The sequence below is a fragment of the Oncorhynchus gorbuscha genome, linkage group LG07 (genome assembly GCF_021184085.1).
Source record: "Oncorhynchus gorbuscha isolate QuinsamMale2020 ecotype Even-year linkage group LG07, OgorEven_v1.0, whole genome shotgun sequence".
NCBI lineage: Eukaryota > Metazoa > Chordata > Actinopteri > Salmoniformes > Salmonidae > Oncorhynchus > Oncorhynchus gorbuscha.
The window spans coordinates 5,873,076-5,899,967 of NC_060179.1; the positions used below are offsets into that span (position 1 = coordinate 5,873,076).

At 44.9% G+C, this 26,892-nt stretch overlaps 2 protein-coding genes across 3 annotated transcripts in view; one reads left to right on the forward strand and one right to left on the reverse strand.

Moving 5' to 3' along the window:
* Nucleotides 1–411: 411 nt before the first annotated feature.
* On the reverse strand, nt 412–8,462 carry xkr9 (XK, Kell blood group complex subunit-related family, member 9). The gene is made up of 5 exons (XM_046354968.1): nt 8,179–8,462; nt 4,915–5,852; nt 3,181–3,392; nt 2,379–2,461; nt 412–2,270 (listed from the first exon to the last, which is right to left on the reverse strand). The coding sequence occupies exons 2-5, from the start codon at nt 5,229–5,231 to the stop codon at nt 1,716–1,718; spliced, it is 1,167 nt and encodes a 388-aa protein (XP_046210924.1). The 5' UTR covers nt 5,232–5,852; nt 8,179–8,462; the 3' UTR covers nt 412–1,715.
* Nucleotides 8,463–16,996: 8,534 nt separating this feature from the next.
* The window catches only part of LOC124039453 (translocating chain-associated membrane protein 1-like 1), a 42,625-nt gene continuing 32,729 nt past the window's right edge, over nt 16,997–26,892 (forward strand). For both annotated transcript variants that reach the window (XM_046355439.1, XM_046355438.1), the window contains exon 1: nt 16,997–17,305. In XM_046355439.1, coding sequence (XP_046211395.1) covers nt 17,183–17,305 — 123 coding nt within the window. In that variant the 5' untranslated portion in view covers nt 16,997–17,182. The remainder of the gene's footprint in view (nt 17,306–26,892) is intronic.

Consider the following 26,892-nt stretch of genomic DNA (forward strand, 5'->3'; position numbering starts at 1 on the left):
CTAGACCAGTTAACCCACTGTTCCTAGACCCCACTGTTCCTAGTTAACCCACTGTTCCTAGACCAGTTAACCCACTGTTCCTAGACCAGTTAACCCACTGTTCCTAGACCAGTTAACCCACTGTTCCTAGACCCCAGTTAACCCCCACTGTTCCTAGACCAGTTAACCCACTGTTCCTGTTCCTAGACCAGTTAACCCACTGTTCCTAGACCAGTTAACCCCACTGTTCCTAGACCAGTTAACCCACTGTTTTAACTTCCTAGACCAGTTAACCCCACTGTTTCTAGACCAGTTAACCCACTGTTCCTAACCCACTGACCAGTTAACCCACTGTTCCTAGACCAGTTAACCCACTGTTCCTAGACCAGTTAACCCACTGTTCCTAGACCAGTTAACCCACTGTTCCTAGACCGTCATTGAAAAATAAGAATTTGTTCTTGACTGACTTGCCTGGTTAAATAAGACGCTGGATAAGAGCGTCTGCTAAATGACTTAAATGTTAAATAAAGGGCAAATAAAAGAGTCTGTAACACATCACTGAGTGAGTCCATAACAACGTCTTCTTACTTCCCCCTTAAAGGTGTAAAAGGAAGTTTCCCTTGTGTTTGTATTGACATCATAAATCAACATGTAAGAGGCGCGAAGATGTCCCTCTCATTCATCTCAGCTGAGGACATCAGACCTGAGATGTGTAGGCAGAATTTGTAGTGGCGCAAACATCACAGTCCCTTTTAACCTGTTCCGGTCTTTCAGAGCAGCAACAAAAAAAAGGAAAAGAGACTTTGATCTCCTGACGGTGAGAACGATCACATGACGTGATGTCACAAGACAAAATGAACAAAACCTGTTTAGCCTGCAGCTTTACTGTAAAGGGAGCAGCAGCTGTAAGACTGGAGGAACCGAAACTGATAAGATAAAAGAAGGCTGAGGTGACTTAGAAACTGAAAGGATGACAGTCAGAGTCCACCAGCTAGACAGTCCACCAGCTAGACAGTCCACCAGCTAGACAGTCCATCAACTAGACAGTCCACCAACTAGACAGTCCATCAGCTAGACAGTCCACCAGCTAGACTGTCCATCAACTAGACAGTCCACCAACTAGACAGTCCTCCAACTAGACAGTCCTCCAACTAGACAGTCCATCAACTAGACAGTCCATCAACTAGACAGTCCATCAACTAGACAGTCCTCCAACTAGACAGTCCATCAACTAGACAGTCCACCAACTAGACAGTCCATCAGCTAGACAGTCCACCAGCTAGACTGTCCATCAACTAGACAGTCCACCAACTAGACAGTCCTCCAACTAGACAGTCCTCCAACTAGACAGTCCATCAACTAGACAGTCCTCCAACTAGACAGTCCACCAACTAGACAGTCCATCAGCTAGACAGTCCACCAGCTAGACAGTCCACCAACTAGACAGTCCACCAACTAGACAGTCCACCAGCTAGACAGTCCACCAACTAGACAGTCCATCAACTAGACAGTCCATCAACTAGACAGTCCACCAACTAGACAGTCCACCAACTAGACAGTCCATCAAATAGACAGTCCACCAACCAGAGTTTGTCTTAGCAGTTACATTTCTCCAACCCATCCCCCTTAGCTGTTTCACAGAACAACGTGTCTGGGTGACACCTTTGTTGTTTTTCAAATGACTGATTGTCCTTTTAACTCCTCCATTGAATATGTGGCGAATAGGAAGGTGAGCCTCAGAGCTGTAGGAAGTTCCTCATTCTCAGCGTTGTATCTGGTTCTCTCTCCAGTCCCATGTGTCCATCCAGCTCATCTGCCTGTAGACTCCTCCCTCTGGGGTGATAGACAGTATAATACAGGAGCAGATAGGCCAGTCCTAGAACGGTCCCTCCAAATATCAGCAGAGTCACCGGCCAGAAGTACTCAGCAGCGTTAACCTCTGGCCTCACCAGAACCAGCAGCAAAGGACCAGAGAGGTTCACAAACGCAAAGAGAACGTAGTACACAGCCATCTGCCATCTGGTATCCTGTCCTTTCACGTTAAAGAAGGTGAATATGAGGACGACTCCCACGATGATCCGATAGAGCCTCTCTAGACCTTTAGACGTGCAGAAGTCAGTACGGACCCAATGGGCCCAGAGGGTTCCGGCCAGCCAGACGACAGCCATTCCCAGGGTACTGTAGGGGCTGAGGACGAGGAAGAGGCTGAGGCTGAGGATGTGAGCGGTGATGGTCAACAGCTTGTATAGGAGGTAGACGAATGTAGGGAGGCCAGAAGGCATCTCTCGGACCTGGGGATGTTATATTCATTATTATTATTTTATATATATATATATATATATATGATAATATGATTACGTTATTATATATTATTATATGATATATTATTATTATATTACCTGGGGTAAGGATCGACGGAGACACCGGCGGTAGTCCACTATAGCCCAGGCGATGTTGATGAATGAACCCACCATGCAGATGCCTGCACAGGGGAAGATGAGACACACATTAGAGAAGGATTTTACAATACTGGCATGTGAGAGAGACAGGCATGTGAGAGACAGGCATGTGAGAGACAGGCATGTGAGAGACAGGCATTTGAGAGACAGGCATGTGAGAGACAGGCATGTGAGAGACAGGCATGTGAGAGACAGGCATGTGAGAGACAGGCATGTGAGAGTCAGGCATGTGAGAGACAGGCATGTGAGAGACAGGCATGTGAGAGACAGGCTTATGAGAGGCAGGCATGTGAGAGACAGGCATGTGAGAGACAGGCATGTGAGAGACAGGCATGTGAGAGACAGGCTTATGAGAGACAGGCATGTGAGAGACAGGCATGTGAGAGACAGGCATGTGAGAGACAGGCATGTGAGAGACAGGCTTATGAGAGACAGGCATGTGAGAGACAGGCATGTGAGAGACAAGCATGTGACATATTTGAGGTTGTGGTAGACATTCACTCACAAGGAGAGCAGCAGACCAGAGGCTCTAGTCTGGTTATCGTGTGGTGTGGAGAGAAATGGAGAACAAAAGTTGTGGCAGTGGCTGCAGATTTTCACCCCCCCCCCCTTTCTCTCTCCCCCCTCTCACTCTCCTCTCTCCTCTCTCTCTCTTTCTCCTCTCTCCCCCTCTCTCTCTCCTCTCTCTCTTCCTCTTGCCCCCCCTCTCTCTGTCACACACACACATACACACACAACTCACATTGTATTGTGGACTTGTGTCCATGGCCCAGCAGGATATACATCTGGAAGAGGAGCTGAGGGACACTCTCCAGGAACGTCTCAAACAGTTTGAGCATGCTCAGATCGGTCGCCTGACCAAACAGGTCCAAGTGGACCTCTCTGGAGAATTCAGCAGTCCCAGGTGACTTGAACCACACCGCCATGTATCCTGCCTTCAACAGGTGGTAGTACCTGAGAGAGAGAGAGAGAGAGAGAGAGAGAGAGAGAGAGAGAGAGAGAGAGAGAGAGAGAGAGAGAGAGAGAGAGAGAGAGAGAGAGAGAGAGAGAGAGAGAGAGAGAGAGAGAGAGAGAGAGAGAGAGAGAGAGAGAGAGAGAGAGAGAGAGAGATGTGTCGGTGTAGAGATAAACAGACTGCTGCAACCTGATTGGCTGAAGGCGATACGTAAACATCCGGGACAAGTATTAGCCACTGTTACATTGTGGGTGAAAATTATTTTTCATAAAACACACCGTATGCGTATTATCCTTGCCTTCACGACATTAAATCGAGTTCAGGAAGACATTTTCAATCTGAATGGAGAATATTTGGTGTACAAAACGATCCACAGGTTATACAAGTGAATAGACATAGATCCCCTTTCGGATGGTACGACGAAACGACTCAATATCGCTATCTGCCTTTGAGCTTCAACTAACCAAACAATTTGTGGACGCCAACGTTGTAACTTACTAAGTTACCGGTGGCACAATCACAGGATGACAATAAAGGTGTGTTGTATGGCTACTCAGCCATATCTTTTGGCTAGATAGCTACCTGGTAATTTAGTAATTAACAGGTCATCTATGGCAATCCATGGTAACTGGTCATTTATACTTCAATAACTTTTTTTTCTTTCACATAGTATTAAAATATATATATATATCTGTGTCATTATTGTCCATGAGTTTCTAGAAGATTGAGCATATGGTTCAGGATAAAATAGTTTAATTGATAAAGCATTTAATTTCATAAGCATTTAATCAACAATGGCGTTATTTTCAATTAACTCTGCAACTCTTCCAACTATTTACTTGTTTTCATAACAACCAACATTTTGGCACCAAAACATTTACAACAAAGACACATAGATATTGTAAAAAGGATACTCCAGGCTGAAACCCTCTTATTAAAACACCGATGGTATTCACTATGATGATGGTTTATATTTAGGATAATGTTTCATAGATTTGTCATTCTACTTTTAGTTTTTAAATCATCTTATTTATTTTTTATGATTTCCTATATTTGACATGTGATAAGGCCACACAGAGTGCCAGAGATAATTACAGACACCAGTGATCGGGGTGGCAGGGTAGCCTAGTGGTTAGAGCGTTGGACTAGTAACCGGAAGGTTGCGAGTTCAAACCCCCGAGCTGACAAGGTACAAATCTGTTGTTCTGCCCCTGAACAGGCAGTTAACCCACTGTTCCCAGGCCATCATTGAAAATAAGAATGTGTTCTTAACTGACTTGCCTGGTTAAATAAAGGTAAAATAATAATAATAATAATCTGAAGTACCCCAAAAACTGCCACTATATAATATGTCTTGTGAGAATTTACATAAAATCCTTGAAAGTTTCCCAAATTCTGGTAAACTAATGGTAAAGTTTCCAGTAATATTCCGTCCGTTTCCACCCCTAATCTTGTGAACATCTCCAGCCAACGTCACTATAAAGTTGATAACAGAAGTAATCACATTTCAACCTCACATACCTGGTGAAGATACCCATCTGCAAAACATGGAGTCCAATCAGTCTTCCTCTATTCATCCCAGATATCAGCTTGTCTCCACCAGGATTAACCAGTGGGTTCCTCGTGTCATCTCTGTACCAGGTGTAGCTGAAGACCTGTGTGGCTGCTGAGCCAACCACCACAAACAGTAAAGTCAGCCCAGCCCAGACCAGGTTTCCAACCAGGAAGTACTTCACTGCTAGTCCAACGTCTGTCACAATGTCCACCAGGTAAAAGCCCAGTCCGATGACGGTACAGATCCATCGTGTTTTAGTGAACTCCGAGTCTGTTTGAAGCATGTTTTCAGCTCAGGAATCCTAATTCCCACTTAAATCAAATTTTCACTTCGCCTCCCAAGTGACTTCAATGCACGAGGAAGTGGAATTTTGTTAGTTTAGATGCTGTGGCTGGGTAATACTGGCTGAGTTTGTTTTTGGGGAGTTGGTGGTTCTGGATGGGTTTGCCTTGTTTTGGGGAGTTGGTGGTTCTGGACGGGTTTCCCTTGTTTTGGGGAGTTGGTGGTTCTGGATGGGTTTGCCTTGTTTTGGGGAGTTGGTGGTTCTGGACGGGTTTCCCTTGTTTTGGGGAGTTGGTGGTTCTGGACGGGTTTCCCTTGTTTTGGGGAGTTGGTGGTTCTGGATGGGTTTCCCTTGTTTTGGGGAGTTAGTGTTTCTGGACGGGTTTCCCTTGTTTTGGGGAGTTGGTGGTTCTGGATGGGTTTCCCTTGTTTTGGGGAGTTGGTGGTTCTGGACGGGTTTGCCTTGTTTTGGGGAGTTGGTGGTTCTGGACGGGTTTCCCTTGTTTTGGGGAGTTGGTGGTTCTGGATGGGTTTGCCTCAATTGACAATGTTCCGACTGATCCGAGATTTCCCGAGACTATTCTGTCCCCAATAATGTTTGAAATGACAAGATTTTCATGGCCTGTAAATGTATACGAAGTACAGAATATTATTAGGACAAAGTATAGAATATTATTAGGACAAAGTATAGAATATTATTAGGACAAAGTATAGAATATTATTAGGACAAAGTACAGAATATTATTAGGACAAAGTATAGAATATTAATAGGACAAAGTATAGAATATTATTAGGACAAAGTATAGAATATTATTAGGACAAAGTATAGAATATTATTAGGACAAAGTATATAATATTATTAGGACAAAGTACAGAATATTATTAGGACAAAGTACAGAATATTATTAGGACAAAGTACAGAATATTATTAGGACAAAGTATAGAATATTAATAGGACAAAGTATAGAATATTATTAGGACAAAGTATAGAATATTATTAGGACAAAGTATAGAATATTATTAGGACAAAGTACAGAATATTATTAGGACAAAGTACAGAATATTATTAGGACAAAGTATAGAATATTATTAGGACAAAGTATAGAATATTATTAGGACAAAGTACAGAATATTATTAGGACAAAGTACAGAATATTATTAGGACAAAGTACAGAATATTATTAGGACAAAGTATAGAATATTATTAGGACAAAGTATAGAATATTATTAGGACAAAGTATAGAATATTATTAGGACAAAGTATTAGTATAATTTAGTCACATGCATATTTGAGAAACTATTAACAGATAAATAAACATGTAAACGTTCAAATCCATACATGGCTGTCAATGTATTCAGATGATGTGGCCTGCTTCCCTGATTGACCTTTGCCTGCACTTTTCTCATCATAAAGAGAGAGAGGAAAGGGAACAGACTAATAGAAACAGGTAATGTAATAGACTAATAGAGGTGGGTAATGTAGTAGAGACAGGTAATGTAATAGACTAATAGTGAGAGGGGTAATAGAGACAGGTAATGTAATAGACTAATAGTGAGAGGTAATGTAATAGACTAATAGTGAGAGGTAATGTAATAGACTAATAGTGAGAGGTAATGTAATAGACTAATAGTGAGAGGTAATGTAATAGACTAATAGTGAGAGGTAATGTAATAGACTAATAGAGACAGGTAATGTAATAGACTAATAGAGGTGGGTAATGTAGTAGAGACAGGTAATGTAATAGACTAATAGTGAGAGGATAATAGAGACAGGTAATGTAATAGACTAATAGGGACAGGTAATGTAATAGACTAATAGGGACAGGTAATGTAATAGACTAATAGGGACAGGTAATGTAATAGACTAATAGGGACAGGTAATGTAATAGACTAATAGGGACAGGTAATGTAATAGACTAATAGTGAGAGGGGTAATAGAGACAGGTAATGTAATAGACTAATAGAGGTGGGTAATGTAGTAGAGACAGGTAATGTAATAGACTAATAGTGAGAGGGGTAATAGAGACAGGTAATGTAATAGACTAATAGAGGTGGGTAATGTAGTAGAGACAGGTAATGTAATAGACTAATAGTGAGAGGGGTAATAGAGACAGGTAATGTAATAAATCAAATTTCAAATCAAATGTATTTATATAGCCCTTCGTACATCAGCTGATATCTCAAAGTGCTGTACAGAAACCCAGCCTAAAACCCCAAACAGCAAACAATGCAGGTGTAAAAGCACGGTGGCTAGGGAAAACTCCCTAGAAAGGCCTAACTAATAGGGACAGGTAATGTAATAGACTAATAGTGAGAGGTAATGTAATAGACTAATAGGGACAGGTAATGTAATAGACTAATAGAGACAGGTAATGTAATAGACTAATAGGGACAGGTAATGTAATAGACTAATAGAGATGGTAATGTAGTAGACACATGTAATGTAATAGACTAATAGTGAGAGGTAATGTAATGGACTAATAGTGAGAGGTAATGTAATGGACTAATAGAGACAGGTAATATAATAGACTAATAGAGACAGGTAATATAATAGACTGTAATAGAGACAGGTAATATAATAGACTAATAGTGAGAGGTAATACAAAACTTTTACAAAATAAACCCTTTTTAAACCATGTGTGACTTTTCCACTGAATAACCACCTCATCATTCAAGTCTATTAAACATTGTTTTTACATGAATGCCAGTCAACTATCTGTCTCTTACATCTCACCACATTTATTCATTTTATTAAAAAAAATTACCTTTATTTAACGAGGTTAAATCATTGAAGAAAAAAAATGTTTACACTTCTTTTACGGTTTCTTCGGTCATTGTAACTCTCTCAAGTGGAAGTTGTCAGAACAAAGATTGATAAAAGACAACAACAACAACAACAGAAATAGATTGTTCAATATTTTCTAGAAGTGAAGCACAGTGGTACTCACCGGTGTGTCTTCACTAGTCCTGTCAGTGAACCAAATGACCAGGCACACTGCTCCAAAGGCACACTGCTCCAAAGGCACACTGCTCCAAAGGCACACTGCTCCAAAGGCACACTGCTCCAAAGGCACACTGCTCCAAAGGCACACTGCTCCAAAGGCACACTGCTCCAAAGGCACACTGCTCCAAAGTCACACTGCTCCAAAGGCACACTGCTCCAAAGTCACACTGCTCCAAAGGCACACTGCTCCAAAGTCACACTGCTCCAAAGGCACACTGCTCCAAAGGCACACTGCTCCAAAGGCACACTGCTCCAAAGGCACACTGCTCCAAAGTCCCTCTCTTCTGGTGCTCCACCCTAGCGGTGACAACCGTAATCAACACCCACAATCATACGTCATTATGGATTCAACGCCTGGGCTGTGTGTGTGTGTGTGTGTGTGTGTGTGTGTGTGTGTGTGTGTGTGTGTGTGTGTGTGTGTGTGTGTGTGTGTGTGTGTGTGTGTGTGTGTGTGTGTGTGTGTGTGTGTGTGTGTGTGTGGTAGACCACTGACATGTGAGTTGATGTGTGTGTGTGTGAGAGGTAATTTCTCAATTAGCCAATTTCTCTACAAATGTTCACACGCAGACAGACACACGTGAGTCAACTCGAGGCACCGGTCTACTGTAAATACCACAAAGAGAAGTACACATTCTCAAAATTGTTCAGATTTCGTTTCAGGTTTTAGGTGTGCCAATGATGTCATCACTCATCACACGCTCTGATAACTCTGTGAATGCAGCGCTGAGTGTGAGAGAGTTTGGGTGTATGTTTGGGTGTGTGTGTGTTTGGGTGTGTTTGTGTTTGTGTGTGTGTGTGTGTGTGTGTGTGTGTGTGTGTGTGTGTGTGTGTGTGTGTGTGTGTGTGTGTGTGTGTGTGTGTGTGTGTGTGTGTGTGTGTGTGTGTGTGTGTGTGTGTGTGTGTGTGTGTGTGTGTGTGTGTGTGTGTGTGTGTGTGTGTGTGTTTGGGGTGTGTGTGTGTTTGGGGTGTGTGTGTGTGTGTGTGTTGTGTGTGTGTGTGTGTGTGTGTGTGTGTGTGTGTGTGTGTGTGTGTGTGTGTGTGTGTGTGTGTGTGTGTGTGTGTGTGTGTGTGTGTGTGTGTGTGTGTGTGTGTGTGTGTGTGTGTGTGTGTGTGTGTGTTTTGTGTGTGTGTGCGTGTGTGTGTGTGTGTGTTTGGTGTGTGTGTGTGCGTGTGTGTGTATGTTTATTCATTTTATTGTGTGTGTGTGTGTGTGTGTGTTTGTGTGTGTGTGTGTGTGTGTTGTGTGTGTGTGTGTTTGTGTGTTGTGTGTGTGTGTGTGTTGTGTGTGTGTCATGTGTGTGTGTGTTTGTGTGTGTGTGTGCGTGCTGCGTGCGTGTGTGTTTGTGTGTGTGTGTTTGGTGTACTTTTTGCGTACAAAGGGTGTCAAAGAAGTACATACATGAAGTGTAGTTGTGTAAAATCACAGGGTTCACCAAGACTTAGTGCTGAGCGATTTGTGCTTTTTGAGGTCGGTTTGGTCCGTTCTGTCCGTCAGTCTAGTATCTGTCTGTCTTCCTGGCCTGTGTCTGTCTGTCTTCCTGGCCTGTGTCTGTCTGTCTTCCTGGCCTGTGTCTGTCTGTCTTCCTGGCCAGTGTCTGTCTGTCTTCCTGGCCAGTGTCTGTCTGTCTGTCTGTCTGTCTGTCTGTCTGTCTGTCTGTCTGTCTGTCTGTCTGTCTGTCTGTCTGTCTGTCTGTCTGTCTGTCTGTCTGTCTGTCTGTCTGTCTGTCTGTCTGTCTGTCTGTCTGTCTGTCTGTCTGTCTGTCTGTCTGTCTGTCTGTCTGTCTGTCTGTCTGTCTGTCTGTCTGTCTGTCTGTCTGTCTGTCTGTCTGTCTGTCTGTCACATTCACATTTAAGTCATTTAGCAGACGCTCTTATCCAGAGCGACTTACAAATTGGTGCATTCACCTTATGACATCCAGTGGAACAGTCACTTTACAATAGTGCATCTAAATCTTAAAGGGGAAGGGGGGTGAGAAGGATTACTTATAATAATATATGCCATTTAGCAGACGCTTTTATCCAAAGCGACTTACAGTCATGTGTGCATACATTCTACGTATGGGTGGTCCCGGGAATCGAACCCACTACCCTGGCGTTACAAGCGCCATGCTCTACCAACTGAGCTACAGAAGGACCACTTATCCTATCCTATCTGTGTCTGTTCCTCTGTCTGTCTGTTCCTCTGTCTGTCTGTCTCTGGTCTGTCTCTCTGGTCTGTCTCTCTGGTCTGTCTCTCTGGTCTGTCTCTCTGGTCTGTCTCTCTGGTCTGTCTCTCTGGTCTGTCTCTCTGGTCTGTCTCTCTGGTCTGTCTCTCTGGTCTGTCTCTCTGGTCTGTCTCTGGTCTGTCTCTCTGGTCTGTCTCTCTGGTCTGTCTCTCTGGTCTGTCTCTGGTCTGTCTCTCTGGTCTGTCTCTCTGGTCTGTCTCTCTGGTCTGTCTCTCTGGTCTGTCTCTGGTCTGTCTCTCTGGTCTGTCTCTGGTCTGTCTCTCTGGTCTGTCTCTGGTCTGTCTCTCTGGTCTGTCTCTCTGGTCTGTCTCTCTGTCTGTCTCTCTGGTCTGTCTCTCTGGTCTGTCTCTCTGGTCTGTCTCTCTGGTCTGTCTCTGGTCTGTCTCTCTGGTCTGTCTCTCTGGTCTGTCTCTCTGGTCTGTCTCTCTGGTCTGTCTCTGGTCTGTCTCTCTGGTCTGTCTCTCTGGTCTGTCTCTCTGGTCTGTCTCTCTGGTCTGTCTCTCTGGTCTGTCTCTGGTCTGTCTCTCTGGTCTGTCTCTCTGGTCTGTCTCTCTGGTCTGTCTCTCTGGTCTGTCTCTCTGGTCTGTCTCTCTGGTCTGTCTCTCTGGTCTGTCTCTCTGGTCTGTCTCTCTGGTCTGTCTCTCTGGTCTGTCTCTCTGGTCTGTCTCTCTGGTGTCTCTGGTCTGTCTCTCTGGTCTGTCTCTCTGGTCTGTCTCTCTGGTCTGTCTCTCTGGTCTGTCTCTGGTCTGTCTCTCTGGTCTGCTCTGGTCTGTCTCTCTGGTCTGTCTCTCTGGTCTGTCTCTCTGGTCTGTCTCTCTGGTCTGTCTCTCTGGTCTGTCTCTGGTCTGTCTCTCTGGTCTGTCTCTCTGGTCTGTCTCTCTGGTCTGTCTCTCTGGTCTGTCTCTCTGGTCTGTCTCTCTGGTCTGTCTCTCTGGTCTGTCTCTCTGGTCTGTCTCTGGTCTGTCTCTCTGGTCTGTCTCTCTGGTCTGTCTCTCTGGTCTGTCTCTCTGGTCTGTCTCTCTGGTCTGTCTCTCTGGTCTGTCTCTCTGGTCTGTCTCTCTGGTCTGTCTCTCTGGTCTGTCTCTCTGGTCTGTCTCTCTGGTCTGTCTCTGGTCTGTCTCTCTGGTCTGTCTCTCTGGTCTGTCTCTCTGGTCTGTCTCTCTGGTCTGTCTCTCTGGTCTGTCTCTCTGGTCTGTCTCTCTGGTCTGTCTCTCTGGTCTGTCTCTCTGGTCTGTCTCTCTGGTCTGTCTCTGGTCTGTCTCTCTGGTCTGTCTCTCTGGTCTGTCTCTCTGGTCTGTCTCTCTGGTCTGTCTCTCTGGTCTGTCTCTGGTCTGTCTCTCTGGTCTGTCTCTCTGGTCTGTCTCTCTGGTCTGTCTCTCTGGTCTGTCTCTGGTCTGTCTCTCTGGTCTGTCTCTCTGTCTCTCTGGTCTGTCTCTCTGGTCTGTCTCTGGTCTGTCTGTCTCTGGTCTGTCTCTCTGGTCTGTCTCTCTGGTCTGTCTCTCTGGTCTGTCTCTCTGGTCTGTCTCTCTGGTCTGTCTCTCTGGTCTGTCTCTGGTCTGTCTCTCTGGTCTGTCTCTCTGGTCTGTCTCTCTGGTCTGTCTCTCTGGTCTGTCTCTGGTCTGTCTCTCTGGTCTGTCTCTCTGGTCTGTCTCTCTGGTCTGTCTCTCTGGTCTGTCTCTGGTCTGTCTCTCTGGTCTGTCTCTCTGGTCTGTCTCTCTGGTCTGTCTCTCTGGTCTGTCTCTCTGGTCTGTCTCTCTGGTCTGTCTCTCTGGTCTGTCTCTGGTCTGTCTCTCTGGTCTGTCTCTCTGGTCTGTCTCTCTGGTCTGTCTCTCTGGTCTGTCTCTCTGGTCTGTCTCTCTGGTCTGTCTCTGGTCTGTCTCTCTGGTCTGTCTCTCTGGTCTGTCTCTCTGGTCTGTCTCTCTGGTCTGTCTCTGGTCTGTCTCTCTGGTCTGTCTCTCTGGTCTGTCTCTCTGGTCTGTCTCTGGTCTGTCTCTCTGGTCTGTCTCTCTGGTCTGTCTCTCTGGTCTGTCTCTGGTCTGTCTCTGGTCTGTCTCTCTGGTCTGTCTCTCTGGTCTGTCTCTCTGGTCTGTCTCTCTGGTCTGTCTCTCTGGTCTGTCTCTCTGGTCTGTCTCTCTGGTCTGTCTCTCTGGTCTGTCTCTCTGGTCTGTCTCTCTGGTCTGTCTCTCTGGTCTGTCTCTCTGGTCTGTCTCTCTGGTCTGTCTCTCTGGTCTGTCTCTCTGGTCTGTCTTCTGGTCTGTCTGTCTCTCTGGTCTGTCTCTGGTCTGTCTCTCTGGTCTGTCTCTCTGGTCTGTCTCTCTGGTCTGTCTCTCTGGTCTGTCTCTCTGGTCTGTCTCTCTGGTCTGTCTCTCTGGTCTGTCTCTGTCTGTCTCTCTGGTCTGTCTCTCTGGTCTGTCTCTCTGGTCTGTCTCTGGTCTGTCTCTCTGGTCTGTCTCTCTGGTCTGTCTCTGGTCTGTCTCTCTGGTCTGTCTTGGTCTGTCTCTGGCTCTGGTCTGTCTCTCTGGTCTGTCTCTGGTCTGTCTCTCTGGTCTGTCTGGTCTGTCTCTCTGGTCTGTCTGGTCTGTCTCTCTGGTCTGTCTCTGGTCTGTCTCTCTGGTCTGTCTCTCTGGTCTGTCTCTCTGGTCTGTCTCTCTGGTCTGTCTCTCTGGTCTGTCTGGTCTGTCTGGTCTGTCTCTCTGGTCTGTCTCTCTGGTCTGTCTGGTCTGTCTCTCTGGTCTGTCTCTCTGGTCTGTCTCTCTGGTCTGTCTCTCTGGTCTGTCTCTCTGGTCTGTCTCTCTGGTCTGTCTCTCTGGTCTGTCTCTCTGGTCTGTCTCTCTGGTCTGTCTCTCTGGTCTGTCTCTCTGGTCTGTGGTCTGTCTCTCTGGTCTGTCTCTCTGGTCTGTCTCTCTGGTCTGTCTCTGGTCTGTCTCTCTGGTCTGTCTCTGGTCTGTCTCTCTGGTCTGTCTCTGGTCTGTCTCTCTGGTCTGTCTCTCTGGTCTGTCTCTCTGGTCTGTCTCTGGTCTGTCTCTCTGGTCTGTCTCTCTGGTCTGTCTCTCTGGTCTGTCTCTGGTCTGTCTCTCTGGTCTGTCTCTCTGGTCTGTCTCTCTGGTCTGTCTCTCTGGTCTGTCTCTGGTCTGTCTCTCTGGTCTGTCTCTCTGGTCTGTCTCTCTGGTCTGTCTCTCTGGTCTGTCTCTGGTCTGTCTCTCTGGTCTGTCTCTCTGGTCTGTCTCTCTGGTCTGTCTCTCTGGTCTGTCCTATCTGTCTCTCTGTGTCTGTCTCCTGGTCTGTCTCTCTGGTCTGTCTCTCTGGTCTGTCTCTCTGGTCTGTCTCTCTGGTCTGTCTCTGTCTGTCTCTGGTCTGTCTCTGGTCTGTCTCTGTCTGGTCTGTCTCTCTGGTCTGTCTCTGGTCTGTCTCTGGTCTGTCTCTCTGGTCTGTCTCTCTGGTCTGTCTCTCTGGTCTGTCTCTCTGGTCTGTCTCTCTGGTCTGTCTCTCTGGTCTGTCTCTCTGGTCTGTCTGGTCTGTCTCTGGTCTGTCTCTCTGGTCTGTCTCTCTGGTCTGTCTCTCTGGTCTGTCTCTCTGGTCTGTCTCTCTGGTCTGTCTGTCTGTCTGTCTGTCTGTCTGTCTGTCTGTCTGTCTGTCTGTCTGTCTGTCTGTCTGTCTGTCTGTCTGTCTGTCTGTCTGTCTGTCTGTCTGTCTGTCTGTCTGTCTGTCTCTTAACACAGTTCATTTCTGAGATATTATTCTCCAAGGATCTGACCCTAATTAGTTTGAAGGAAATGAAAGAGCAAACCTAAAGTACAACTCAACGGCACTACTTCAATTGAAATGTGGGTTGTTTCTAATCTACTCAAACGCACCTTTTTCTGGGTCACACAGAAGACTCAGTATTTTAACACGTATTAGAACCATAAGTTCTAGGTCCATTTATATGGACACGGTCAGGTAGAAAACAGGAAAGAGGCAGATATATCCATTTAAAAAAATTAACAAAATGGTTTCTCTCACCCAAAATACACCTGTACAGAGACAGTAAAGCACTAAATCCACTCTGGACGTTCAGGGATTAAAAACTCAAGAGTGGTCATCCCTGAGGAAACAGGTCAAAGCAGTGGTTTCTACCCTGTCAATTGGACTTGCTCAACTCTTGCATCCTCCATCTCCTGCGTCCTCTCTCCTCCATCCTCTCTCTCGTCTCCTTTTGAGATAAGGTAGAAGGTAATCGAGGAGAGAAGTCGCTCTGGATAAGAGCAAGGAAAGGGAAAGTGGACAAAAAAAATGAGCTTGCATGAAAAGAGAGTCCTTCACTCGCAGGTCATTAGGTTAATTAGGGTTCCATAATCAATGTGTAGAGGGATAACATTTTATTTTTATTTGATCTTTATTTAACTAGGTAAGTCAGTTAAGAACAAATTATTATTTTCAATGACGGCCTAGGAACAGTGGGTTAACTGCCAGTTCAGGGGTTTGAACTTGCAACATTCCGGTTACTAGTCCAACACTCTAACCACTAGGCTACCCTGCCACCCCTCCACTCTAACCACTAGGCTACCCTGCCGCCCCTCCACTCTAACCACTAGGCTACCCTGCCGCCCCTCCACTCTAACCACTAGGCTACCCTGCCGCCCACCCACTCTAACCACTAGGCCACCTCCTCTACACTCTAACCACTAGGCCACCTCCTCTACACTCTAACCACTAGGCCACCTCCTCTACACTCTAACCACTAGGCTACCCTGCCGCCCACCCACTCTAACCACTAGGCCACCCTGCCACCTCTACACTCTAACCACTAGGCCACCCTGCCACCTCCTCTACACTCTAACCACTAGACCACCCTGCCACCTCCTCTACACTCTAACCACTAGGCCACCTCCTCTACACTCTAACCACTAGGCCACCTCCTCTACACTCTAACCACTAGGCCACCTCCTCTACACTCTAACCACTAGGCCACCTCCTCTACACTCTAACCACTAGGCCACCTCCTCTACACTCTAACCACTAGGCCACCTCCTCTACACTCTAACCACTAGGCCACCCTGCCACCTCCTCTACACTCTAACCACTAGGCTACCCTGCCACCTCCTCTACACTCTAACCACTAGGCCACCCTGCCACCTCCTCTACACTCTAACCACTAGGCCACCTCCTCTACACTCTAACCACTAGGCCATCTCCTCTACACTAACCACTAGGCCACCTCCTCTACACTCTAACCACTAGGCCACCTCCTCTACACTCTAACCACTAGGCCATCTCCTCTACACTCTAACCACTAGGCCACCTCCTCTACACTCTAACCACTAGGCCACCTCCTCTACACTCTAACCACTAGGCCACTCTAACCACTAGGCCACCTCCTCTACACTCTAACCACTAGGCCGCCTCCTCTACACTCTAACCACTAGGCCATCTCCTCTACACTCTAACCACTAGGCCACCTCCTCTACACTCTAACCACTAGGCCACCTCCTCTACCCTCTAACCATTAGGCCACCTCCTCTACACTCTAACCACTAGGCCACTCTAACCACTAGGCCACCTCCTCTACACCCTAACCACTAGGCCACCTCCTCTACACTCTAACCATTAGGCCACCTCCTCTACACTCTAACCACTAGGCTACCCTGCCGCCCCTAACATTAAGTTAGTTGTTCCAGACATTTTAAAGATAATTGCAGAATATTATAAGGAAAGTCTTTACATGGATTGTCCCAAGTAGATGGTCCGTAGATGTTCAATAACGCCACATTTAAACTAACTGTCTATGAAACATAACCTTAACTAAACCCTGACCTAAACCCTATGAACCGTACTGTGAGGTGTGAGTAAACCCTACGAACCGTACTGTGAGGTGTGAGTAAACCCTACGAACCGTACTGTGAGGTGTGAGTAAACCCTACGAACCGTACTGTGAGGTGTGAGTAAACCCTACGAACCGTACTGTGAGGTGTGAGTAAACCCTACGAACCGTACTGTGAGGTGTGAGTAAACTGTGACACAAGTAGCAGATGTATTCCTCCACGAAAAACAACAACGTTCTTCCCTGTAGGTAAACAAGAGCTGTAACATGGGTTATATGGCCGTGTGGGAACACTAACCCTATAAAGGCGTGTCCTAATTTAACCTTTTAATATGAAAGATATCTTCCTTATGTTTTCATTTTGTATTTTTTTTGTAAAGTTCAGAACGAGCATTGGGGCTCTTGACAAAACACATAAGATCATAAGATCATTAAAAGACACTAAAAGATGTGTTGAGTCTATGAACGCTATGGGCTAGTATTCATCTATGCAAAATAACGTGCATGGGTTGTCTTTTTAGCACTTATCCAGGAAATCCTGTTAACGGTTTCGATTTAATATATCTTATCCAGTCGATCTTAAAAAATGGTTTCGATTGACTATCACCTGTCGGGGTTGTGAAGAGGAAGGCACGTAAAACCAACGGTCTCTGCACTCCAGACATGTAGGGGGCGGTAAACCGCTCCGCTCTACCGACGACGCGCGTCGGCTGAGATCCTCCCACAAGAAGAAGAGCAGCTCGCTAGAGTCATTTGCTGACCCGTGTTTGAGTGAGAGAGAGGAGCAAGGAGGAAGACTGGCTTGCGTTAAGAGCTGTCGAAGACGGACAGATAACAATACCGAATACTTGATCATATCTATTCACTCTCTGCTTTTGAGTTGCGCCGGTCGCTAAAAGTTCCCGTTTTGGAAACCGTCCAAAATGGGATTCCGCAAAAAGACCAACAAGAACCCGCCGGTGTTGAGCCACGAGTTTATCATCCAGAACCATGCAGATATTGTTTCCTGTGTTGCTATGGTGTTCCTCCTCGGGTTGATGTTTGAGGTAGGTCTCGTCCACATGTCCGAGGGGTAAGAACTAAGCTTTCCAAATAATGTGACCCGTAAAGCTACGATGTGTCAACTCAACTGGGGAGAGAAGAAGATGCTGAACCGTCACGTCAGCCTCTAGAAAGTGGACATGGTTGCTCAACTCCCCTATGCTTCTTCCTCTAGTGATGAATCCCATAGTGTCTCTATTTTAGTGTCTCTATTTTAGTGTATCTATTGTCGTGTCTTTGAGTTGAAAAGGCGTGTAGTGGCCTACTATTATTATAGCTGTACAACTGACCACCATTTCCACATGGTTCCTTTTCTAGTCTAGGAGCCACTTGTAAAATTATAAATAATTTGGTATACCTCGCATTGCAATCTTTGTAGTACCAACTGGAACGCTAAATAGATTCTGAGATTGTAACATTTAAGCGGCTAACGTTACAATGTTGCAGTTTGGCTGGATACAATATTGTGCAAGAAAGACAGTCCAGCGTGGATACTTTTACTAGTGTTCTGCCAGCAGCACAAATAACGACGTCACGTAGGTCTGGTAATGAGAGAACTTTCAAAATAAAAGCCCACTTTTCGAAACGTTGGCTAAATTCAAAAGATGGACATAAAAAAATATATTATTGTGCCAACAAGAAAAGGCAGTTGGTCATTTTTGAAAACAAATATGGTTTTAACATTTTTTTTTATCTGGCTAATATTGAAAGGATATGTTGGCAGTGAAATTAGAATATTGGCTTGTAGAGAGACCTTTTCTACCTGTCTGATAAACTGGGCTGGAAAATACTCTGCAAGGTCTTACTAACCAAATGTGTAGTTTGAGTACATAAAAGGCAGTGAAAAACACAGCATTGCTTCAACAGAGGCTTCAAAACAGCGATATGTGTGACAAAATCAAATCAAATTTATTTATAAAGCCCTTTGTACATCAGCTGATATCTCAAAGTGCTGTACAGAAACCCAGCCTGAAACCCCAAACAGCAAGTAATGCAGGTGCAGAAGCACGGTGGCTGGGAAAAACTCCCTAGAAAGTCCAAAACCTAGGAAGAAACCTAGAGAGGAACCAGGCTATGAGGGGTAGCCAGTCCTCTTCTGGCTGGAGATTATAACAGAACATGGCCAAGATGTTCAAATGTTCATAAATGACCAGCAGGGTCAAATAATAATAATCATAGTAGTTGTCGAGGGTGCAACAGGTCAGCACCTCAGGAGTACATGTCAGTTGGCTTTTTATAGCCGATCATTGAGAGTATCTCTACCGCTCCTGCTGTCTCTAGAGAGTTGAAAACAGCAGGTCTGGGACCGGTAGCACGTCTAGTGAACAAGTCAGGGTTCCATAGCCGCAGGCAGAACAGTTGAAACTGGAGCAGCAGCACGACCAGGTGGACTGGGGACAGCAAGGAGTCATCATGCCAGGTAGTCCTGAGGCATGGTCCTAGGGCTCAGGGCCCCCGAGAGAGAGAAATAGAGAATTAGAGAGAGCATACTTAAATTCACACTGGAGAAGTACTCCAGATATAACAGACTGACCCTGACACAAACTACTGCAGCATAAGGGGTCAGGAGACAGGAGGGGTCAGGAGACACTGTGGCCCCATCCGACGATACCCCCTGACAGAGCCAAACAGGCAGGATATAACCCCACCCACTTTGCCAAAGCACAGCCCCCACACCACTAGAGAGAACTTCAACCACCAACTTACCATTCTGAGACAAGGCTGAGTATAGCCCACAAAGATCTCCGCCACGGCACAACCCAAGGGGGGGACGCCAACCCAGACAGGAAGACCACGTCAGCAACTCAACCCACTCAAGTGACACACCCCTCCTACGGACGGCATGGAAGAGCACCAGTAAGCCAGTGACTCGACCCCTGTAATAGGGTTAGAGGCAGAGAATCCCAGTGGAGAGAGGGGAACCGGCCAGGCAGAGACAGCAAGGGTGGTGCGTTGCTCCAGAGCCATTCCGTTCACCTTCCCACTCCTGGGCCAGACTACACTCAATCATTTGACCCACTGTAGAGATGAGTCTTCAATAAAGACTAGGAGGCCTGCGTCTTGTGACCGTAGCGTGTGTGTAGGTATGTATGTCATGACCAAATCGGAAAGATCGATAGGAGCAATATTTTGTACGTTAGCAGTAAAACCTTGAAATCAGCCCTTGCCTTAACAGGAAGCCATTGTAGGGAGACTAGAACTGGAGTAATATGATATGGTTCTAGTCAGGATGATAACATGGTATGATAATGATAATATGATTCTAGTCACGATTCTAGCAGCCGTGTTTAGCACTAACTGAAGTTTTGCAGTAGTCGAACCTAGAAGTGACAAAAGCATGGATACATTTTTCTGCATCAATTTTGGACAGAAAATGTCTGATCTTTGCACTGTTACGCAGATGGAAAAAAAGCTGTCCTTGAAACAATCTTGATATGTTCGTCAAAAGAGAGCTCAAGGTCCAGAGTAACGCCGAGGTCCTTCACAGTTTTTTTTACACCTTGAGGAGATGCAGACAAGATATCCTCAACCGTTTTGGAGCCAAATAAACAAGTTAGAACCCAAACGACATAAGAAAATTCCAATGGAAGAGCAGGGACTGTCCCCAGTCCACCTGGCTGTGCTGCTGCTCCAGTTTCAACTTCCACCTGACCGTGCTGCTGCTCCAGTTTCAACTGTTCTGCCCTATTATTATTCGACCATGCTGGTCATTTATGAACATTTGAACATCTTGGCCATGTTCTGTTATAATCTCCACCCGCCACAGCCAGAAGAGGACTGGCCACCCCACATAGCCTGGTTCCTCTCTAGGTTTCTTCCTAAGTTTTGGCCTTTCTAGGGAGTTTTTCCTAGCCACCGTGCTTCTACACCTGCATTGCTTGCTGTTTGGGGTTTTAGGCTGGGTTTCTGTATAGCACTTTGAGATATCAGCTGATGTACGAAGGACTATATAAATACATCTGATTTGGGTACTTAAGGAGTTTGCTAGTTTGTTCTCAGGAAACGAAAAAGGTGGCATATTTTGAGGAAGAATTTGATGAAGACATATGTTCCCTGAGAACTAAAATGGAGCCCTCTTTTATGCATGTACCCTGTACTTAATGAGGAGCTGTCTGCGGCAGAGGTTAACCTGTAGTGACGCCCAGCCCGGGAACGGGACCGTTATCATCATCTAACACCAAGAGGTTAGTTAAGGTGATTGACGCTGTGAAAAAAATGGGAAAGTGTGTGGCATTAATGAGCTGCCGAATGAAGTTTTAAAATCCCCTAAATTAATTAACCTGTATGATTTTCTTCAATTGTGTTTTTGAGTTCAGTATACTGCCAATCCACTTGGTATGAATCTATAGGGTATGAGTTCAGTATACTGCCATCCACTGGGTATGAGTCTATAGGGTATGAGTACAGTATACTGCCATCCACTTGGTATGAATCTATAGGGTATGAGTACAGTATACTGCCATCCACTGGGTATGAGTCTATAGGGTATGAGTTCAGTATACTGCCATCCACTGGGTATGAGTCTATAGGGTATGAGTTCAGTATACTGCCATCCACTGGGTATGAGTCTATAGGGTATGAGTTCAGTATACTGCCAATCCACTTGGTATGAATCTATAGGGTATGAGTACAGTATACTGCCATCCACTGGGTATGAGTCTATAGGGTATGAGTTCAGTATACTGCCATCCACTGGGTATGAGTCTATAGGGTATGAGTTCAGTATACTGCCATCCACTGGGTATGAGTCTATAGGGTATGAGTACAGTATACTGCCATCCACTGGGTATGAGTCTATAGGGTATGAGTTCAGTATACTGCCATCCACTGGGTATGAGTCTATAGGGTATGAGTACAGTATACTGCCATCCACTGGGTATGAGTCTATAGGGTATGAGTACAGTATACTGCCATCCACTGGGTATGAGTCTATAGGGTATGAGTTCAGTATACTGCCATCCACTGGGTATGAGTCTATAGGGTATGAGTACCATCCACTGGGTATGAGTCTATAGGGTATGAGTTCAGTATACTGCCATCCACTGGGTATGAGTCTATAGGGTATGAGTTCAGTATACTGCCATCCACTGGGTATGAGTCTATAGGGTATGAGTTCAGTATACTGCCAATCCACTTGGTATGAATCTATAGGGTATGAGTACAGTATACTGCCATCCACTGGGTATGAGTCTATAGGGTATGAGTTCAGTATACTGCCATCCACTGGGTATGAGTCTATAGGGTATGAGTTCAGTATACTGCCATCCACTGGGTATGAGTCTATAGGGTATGAGTACAGTATACTGCCATCCACTTGGTATGAATCTATAGGGAATGAGTTCAGTATACTGCCATCCACTGGGTATGAGTCTATAGGGTATGAGTTCAGTATACTGCCATCCACTGGGTATGAGTCTATAGGGTATGAGTACAGTATACTGCCATCCACTTGGTATGAATCTATAGTGAATGAGTTCAGTATGCTGCCATCCACTTGGTATGAATCTATAGTGAATGAGTTCAGTATACTGCCATCCACTTGGTATGAATCTATAGGGTATGAGTACAGTATACTGCCATCCACTTGGTATGAATCTATAGGGTATGAGTACAGTATACTGCCATCCACTGGGTATGAGTCTATAGGGTATGAGTACAGTATACTGCCATCCACTGGGTATGAATCTATAGGGAATGAGTTCAGTATACTGCCATCCACTTGGTATGAGTCCATAGGGAATGAGTTCAGTATACTGCCATCCACTTGGTATGAGTCCATAGGGAATGAGTTCAGTATGCTGCCATCCACTTGGTATGAGTCTATAGGGAATGAGTTCAGTATACTGCCATCCACTTGGTATGAGTCTATAGGGAATGAGTTCAGTATACTGCCATCCACTTGGTATGAGTCCATAGTGTATGAGTTCAGTATACTGCCATCCACTTGGTATGAGTCTATAGGGTATGAGTACAGTATACTGCCATCCACTTGGTATGAGTCTATAGGGAATGAGTTCAGTATACTGCCATCCACTGGGTATGAGTTCAGTATACTGCCATCCACTTGGTATGAGTCTATAGGGTATGAGTACAGTATGCTGCCATCCACTGGGTATGAGTCTCTAGTGTATGAGTTCAGTATACTGCCATCCACTGGGTATGAGTCTATAGTGTATGAGTTCAGTATACTGCCATCCACTTGGTATGAGTCTATAGTGTATGAGTTCAGTATACTGCCATCCACTGGGTATGAGTTCAGTATATTGCCATCCACTTGGTATGAGTCTATAGTGTATGAGTTCAGTATACTGCCATCCACTGGGTATGAGTACAGTATACTGCCATCCACTGGGTATGAGTCTATAGTGTGTGAGTTCAGTATACTGCCATCCACTTGGTATGAGTCTATAGTGAATTCCATTCCCAAAACTTCAAATAACGAAGAGTACCACTGAACTATAGAGGCATATGTTTAATAAGTACGATCTATAAATTATCTTCTGGGGGTCTTCTGGGGGTCTTCTGTAGCTCAGTTGGTAGAGCATGGCGCTTGTAACGCCAGGGTAGTGGGTTCGATCCCCGGGACCACTCATACGTAGAATGTATGCACACATGACTGTAAGTCGCTTTGGATAAAAGCGTCTGCTAAATGGCATATATTATTATATTATTATTATATTATTTATTATTAATAAGTACGATCTATAAATTATATTTATCCATATTCATCCATCCTCCAATAGGCTGATCTTTTTGAGGATCAAAACATTCTGGTGGAAGAACAAATTGTTTTTCATAAATCCAGAGCCTGTACAGATAATCTCTTTTCGGTCGGTACAATAGTCAGAAATAGACTACGTGAAGAGAAGCCTACTTTTGCACGTTTCATTGATTTCCAGAAAGCAATTTGATTTAGTAAATGGGGGATCTTTTAGCCTATAGTTTGTTAAAATGTCCCATCAACCCCCCGGTCTTTTATCAAGCAATCCAGTCGTTTTACAAAGTACCAATTGCTTGTGTGCGTGTTAATGAATACCGTACCGATTGGTGTTGAAACGGGTAAGATCAGGGATATTGTCTCTGCGTATTGAAACAGGTCAGATCGGGGATATTGAAACAGGTCAGATCAGGGATATTGTCTCTGCGTATTGAAACAGGTCAGATCAGGGATATTGCCTCTGTGTATTGAAACAGGTCAGATCAGGGATATTGCCTCTGTGTATTGAAACAGGTCAGATCAGGGATATTGTCTCTGCGTATTGAAACAGGTCAGATCAGGGATATTGTCTCTGCGTATTGAAACAGGTTAGATCAGGGATATTGTCTCTACCCATTGAAACGGGTCAGATCAGGGATATTGTCTCTACCCATTGAAACAGGTCAGATCAGGGATATTGTCTCTACCCATTGAAACAGGTCAGATCAGGGATATTGTCTCTACCCATTGAAACAGGTCAGATCAGGGATATTGTCTCTACCCATTGAAACAGGTCAGATCAGGGATATTGTCTCTACCCATTGAAACAGGTCAGATCAGGGATATTGTCTCTGTGTATTGAAACAGGTATTGTGGTGAAATGGAAGAGGAAAGACTATGTAACTATTGGGACCTCAAAGAAATAGAGAATGAAACTCATGTTATCCTCTTGCTCTTTATACCACGATAGACACATGCTCTTTTTCCAGAAAGCACAGCAGATATACCCTGGTATTATGTGGCTGAGTGATGAGGAGACAGACCACCAGATATACCCTGGTATTATGTGGCTGAGGAGACAGACCACCAGATATACCCTGGTATTATGGAGACAGACCACCAGATATAGCCTGGTATTATGTAGTGATGAGGAGACAGACCAGATATACCCTGGTATTATGGAGACAGACCACCAGATATACCCTGGTATTATGTAGTCATGAGGAGACAGACCAGATATACCCTGGTATTATGTAGTCATGAGGAGACAGACCACCAGATATACCCTGGTATTATGTAGTCATGAGGAGACAGACCAGATATACCCTGGTATTATGTAGTCATGAGGAGACAGACCACCAGATATACCCTGGTATTATGTAGTCATGAGGAGACAGACCAGATATACCCTGGTATTATGGAGACAGACCACCAGATATACCCTGGTATTATGTAGTCATGAGGAGACAGACCACCAGATATACCCTGGTATTATGTAGTCATGAGGAGACAGACCAGATATACCCTGGTATTATGTAGTCATGAGGAGACAGACCAGATATACCCTGGTATTATGTAGTCATGAGGAGACAGACCACCAGATATACCCTGGTATTATGTAGTCATGAGGAGACAGACCAGATATAACCTGGTATTATGTAGTCATGAGGAGACAGACCACCAGATATACCCTGGTATTATGTAGTCATGAGGAGACAGACCACCAGATATACCCTGGTATTATGTAGTCATGAGGAGACAGACCAGATATACCCTGGTATTATGGAGTCATGAGGAGACAGACCACCAGATATACCCTGGTATTATGGAGTCATGAGGAGACAGACCACCAGATATACCCTGGTATTATGTAGTCATGAGGAGACAGACCAGATATACCCTGGTATTATGGAGTCATGAGGAGACAGACCACCAGATATACCCTGGTATTATGTAGTCATGAGGAGACAGACCAGATATACCCTGGTATTATGGAGTCATGAGGAGACAGACCACCAGATATACCCTGGTATTATGTAGCTGAGCGATGAGGAGACAGACCAGATATACCCTGGTATTATGTAGTCATGAGGAGACAGACCAGATATACCCTGGTATTATGTAGTCATGAGGAGACAGACCACCAGATATACCATGGTATTATGTAGTCATGAGGAGACAGACCAGATATACCCTGGTATTATGTAGTGATGAGGAGACAGACCAGATATACCCTGGTATTATGTAGTCATGAGGAGACAGACCACCAGATATACCCTGGTATTATGTAGTCATGAGGAGACAGACCAGATATAACCTGGTATTATGTAGTCATGAGGAGACAGACCAGATATACCCTGGTATTATGTAGTCATGAGGAGACAGACCAGATATACCCTGGTATTATGTGGCTGAGTGATGAGGAGACAGACCAGATATACCCTGGTATTATGTAGTCATGAGGAGACAGACCAGATATACCCTGGTATTATGTGGCTGAGCGATGAGGAGACAGACCAGATATACCCTGGTATTATGTAGTCATGAGGAGACAGACCAGATATACCCTGGTATTATGTAGCTGAGCGATGAGGAGACAGACCAGATATACCCTGGTATTATGTAGACATGAGGAGACAGACCACCAGATATACCCTGGTATTATGTAGTCATGAGGAGACAGACCAGATATACCCTGGTATTATGTAGTCATGAGGAGACAGACCACCAGATATACCCTGGTATTATGTAGTCATGAGGAGACAGACCAGATATACCCTGGTATTATGTAGTCATGAGGAGACAGACCACCAGATATACCCTGGTATTATGTAGTCATGAGGAGACAGACCACCAGATATACCCTGGTATTATGTAGTCATGAGGAGACAGACCACCAGATATACCCTGGTATTATGTAGTCATGAGGAGACAGACCACCAGATATACCCTGGTATTATGTAGTCATGAGGAGACAGACCAGATATACCCTGGTATTATGTAGTCATGAGGAGACAGACCAGATATACCCTGGTATTATGTAGTCATGAGGAGACAGACCACCAGATATACCCTGGTATTATGTAGTCATGAGGAGACAGACCAGATATACCCTGGTATTATGGAGACAGACCAGATATACCCTGGTATTATGTAGCTGAGCGATGAGGAGACAGACCAGATATACCCTGGTATTATGTGGCTGAGCGATGAGGAGACAGACCAGATATACCCTGGTATTATGTAGCTGAGCGATGAGGAGACAGACCAGATATACCCTGGTATTATGTGGCTGAGTCATGAGGAGAAATTTAAAAATAAAAATTTTTGTCTCTTGTGTATTTCCGTTTGCAGAATATTCAGATAAAGCCTGGAATAAAAGAAGGCCTACCGAATAATTAAATGAATAAGATATTTAGCTTCTATGTGGTAAATGGGTGTGTGTGTGTGTGTGTGTGTGTGTGTGTGTGTGTGTGTGTGTGTGTGTGTGTGTGTGTGTGTGTGTGTGTGTGTGTGTGTGTGTGTGTGTGTGTGTGTCACGTGAATATTCTCTGTGCCAGACTGAGTTCATTTTTCTCTATTTATATACACAATTGAAGTCCGAAGTTTACATACACTTAGGTCGGAGTCATTAAAACTGGTTTTCAACCACTCAACACATTTCTTGTTGACAAACTATAGTTTTGGCAAGTCTGTTAGGACATCTACTTTGTGCATGACACAAGTCATTTTTCCAACAATTGTTTACAGACAGATTATTTCACTTATAATTCCCTGTAGAACAACAGAACAACAGCAAAGGACCTTGTGAAGATGCTGGAGGAAACGGGTACAAAAGTATCTATATCCACAGTAAAACAAGTCCTTTATCGACAACCTGAAAGGCCGCTCAAC

Coding starts and splice junctions, on each gene's coding strand:
- xkr9 (XM_046354968.1), bottom strand. CDS start 5,231: ATGCTTCAAACAGACTCGGAGTTCACTAAAACACGATGGATCTGTACC. Junction 2,462..3,180: donor ACACAAGTCCACAATACAAT/GTGAGTTGTGTG, acceptor TCCCCTGTGCAG/GCATCTGCATGGTGGGTTCA. Junction 2,271..2,378: donor TCCGTCGATCCTTACCCCAG/GTAATATAATAA, acceptor TAACATCCCCAG/GTCCGAGAGATGCCTTCTGG.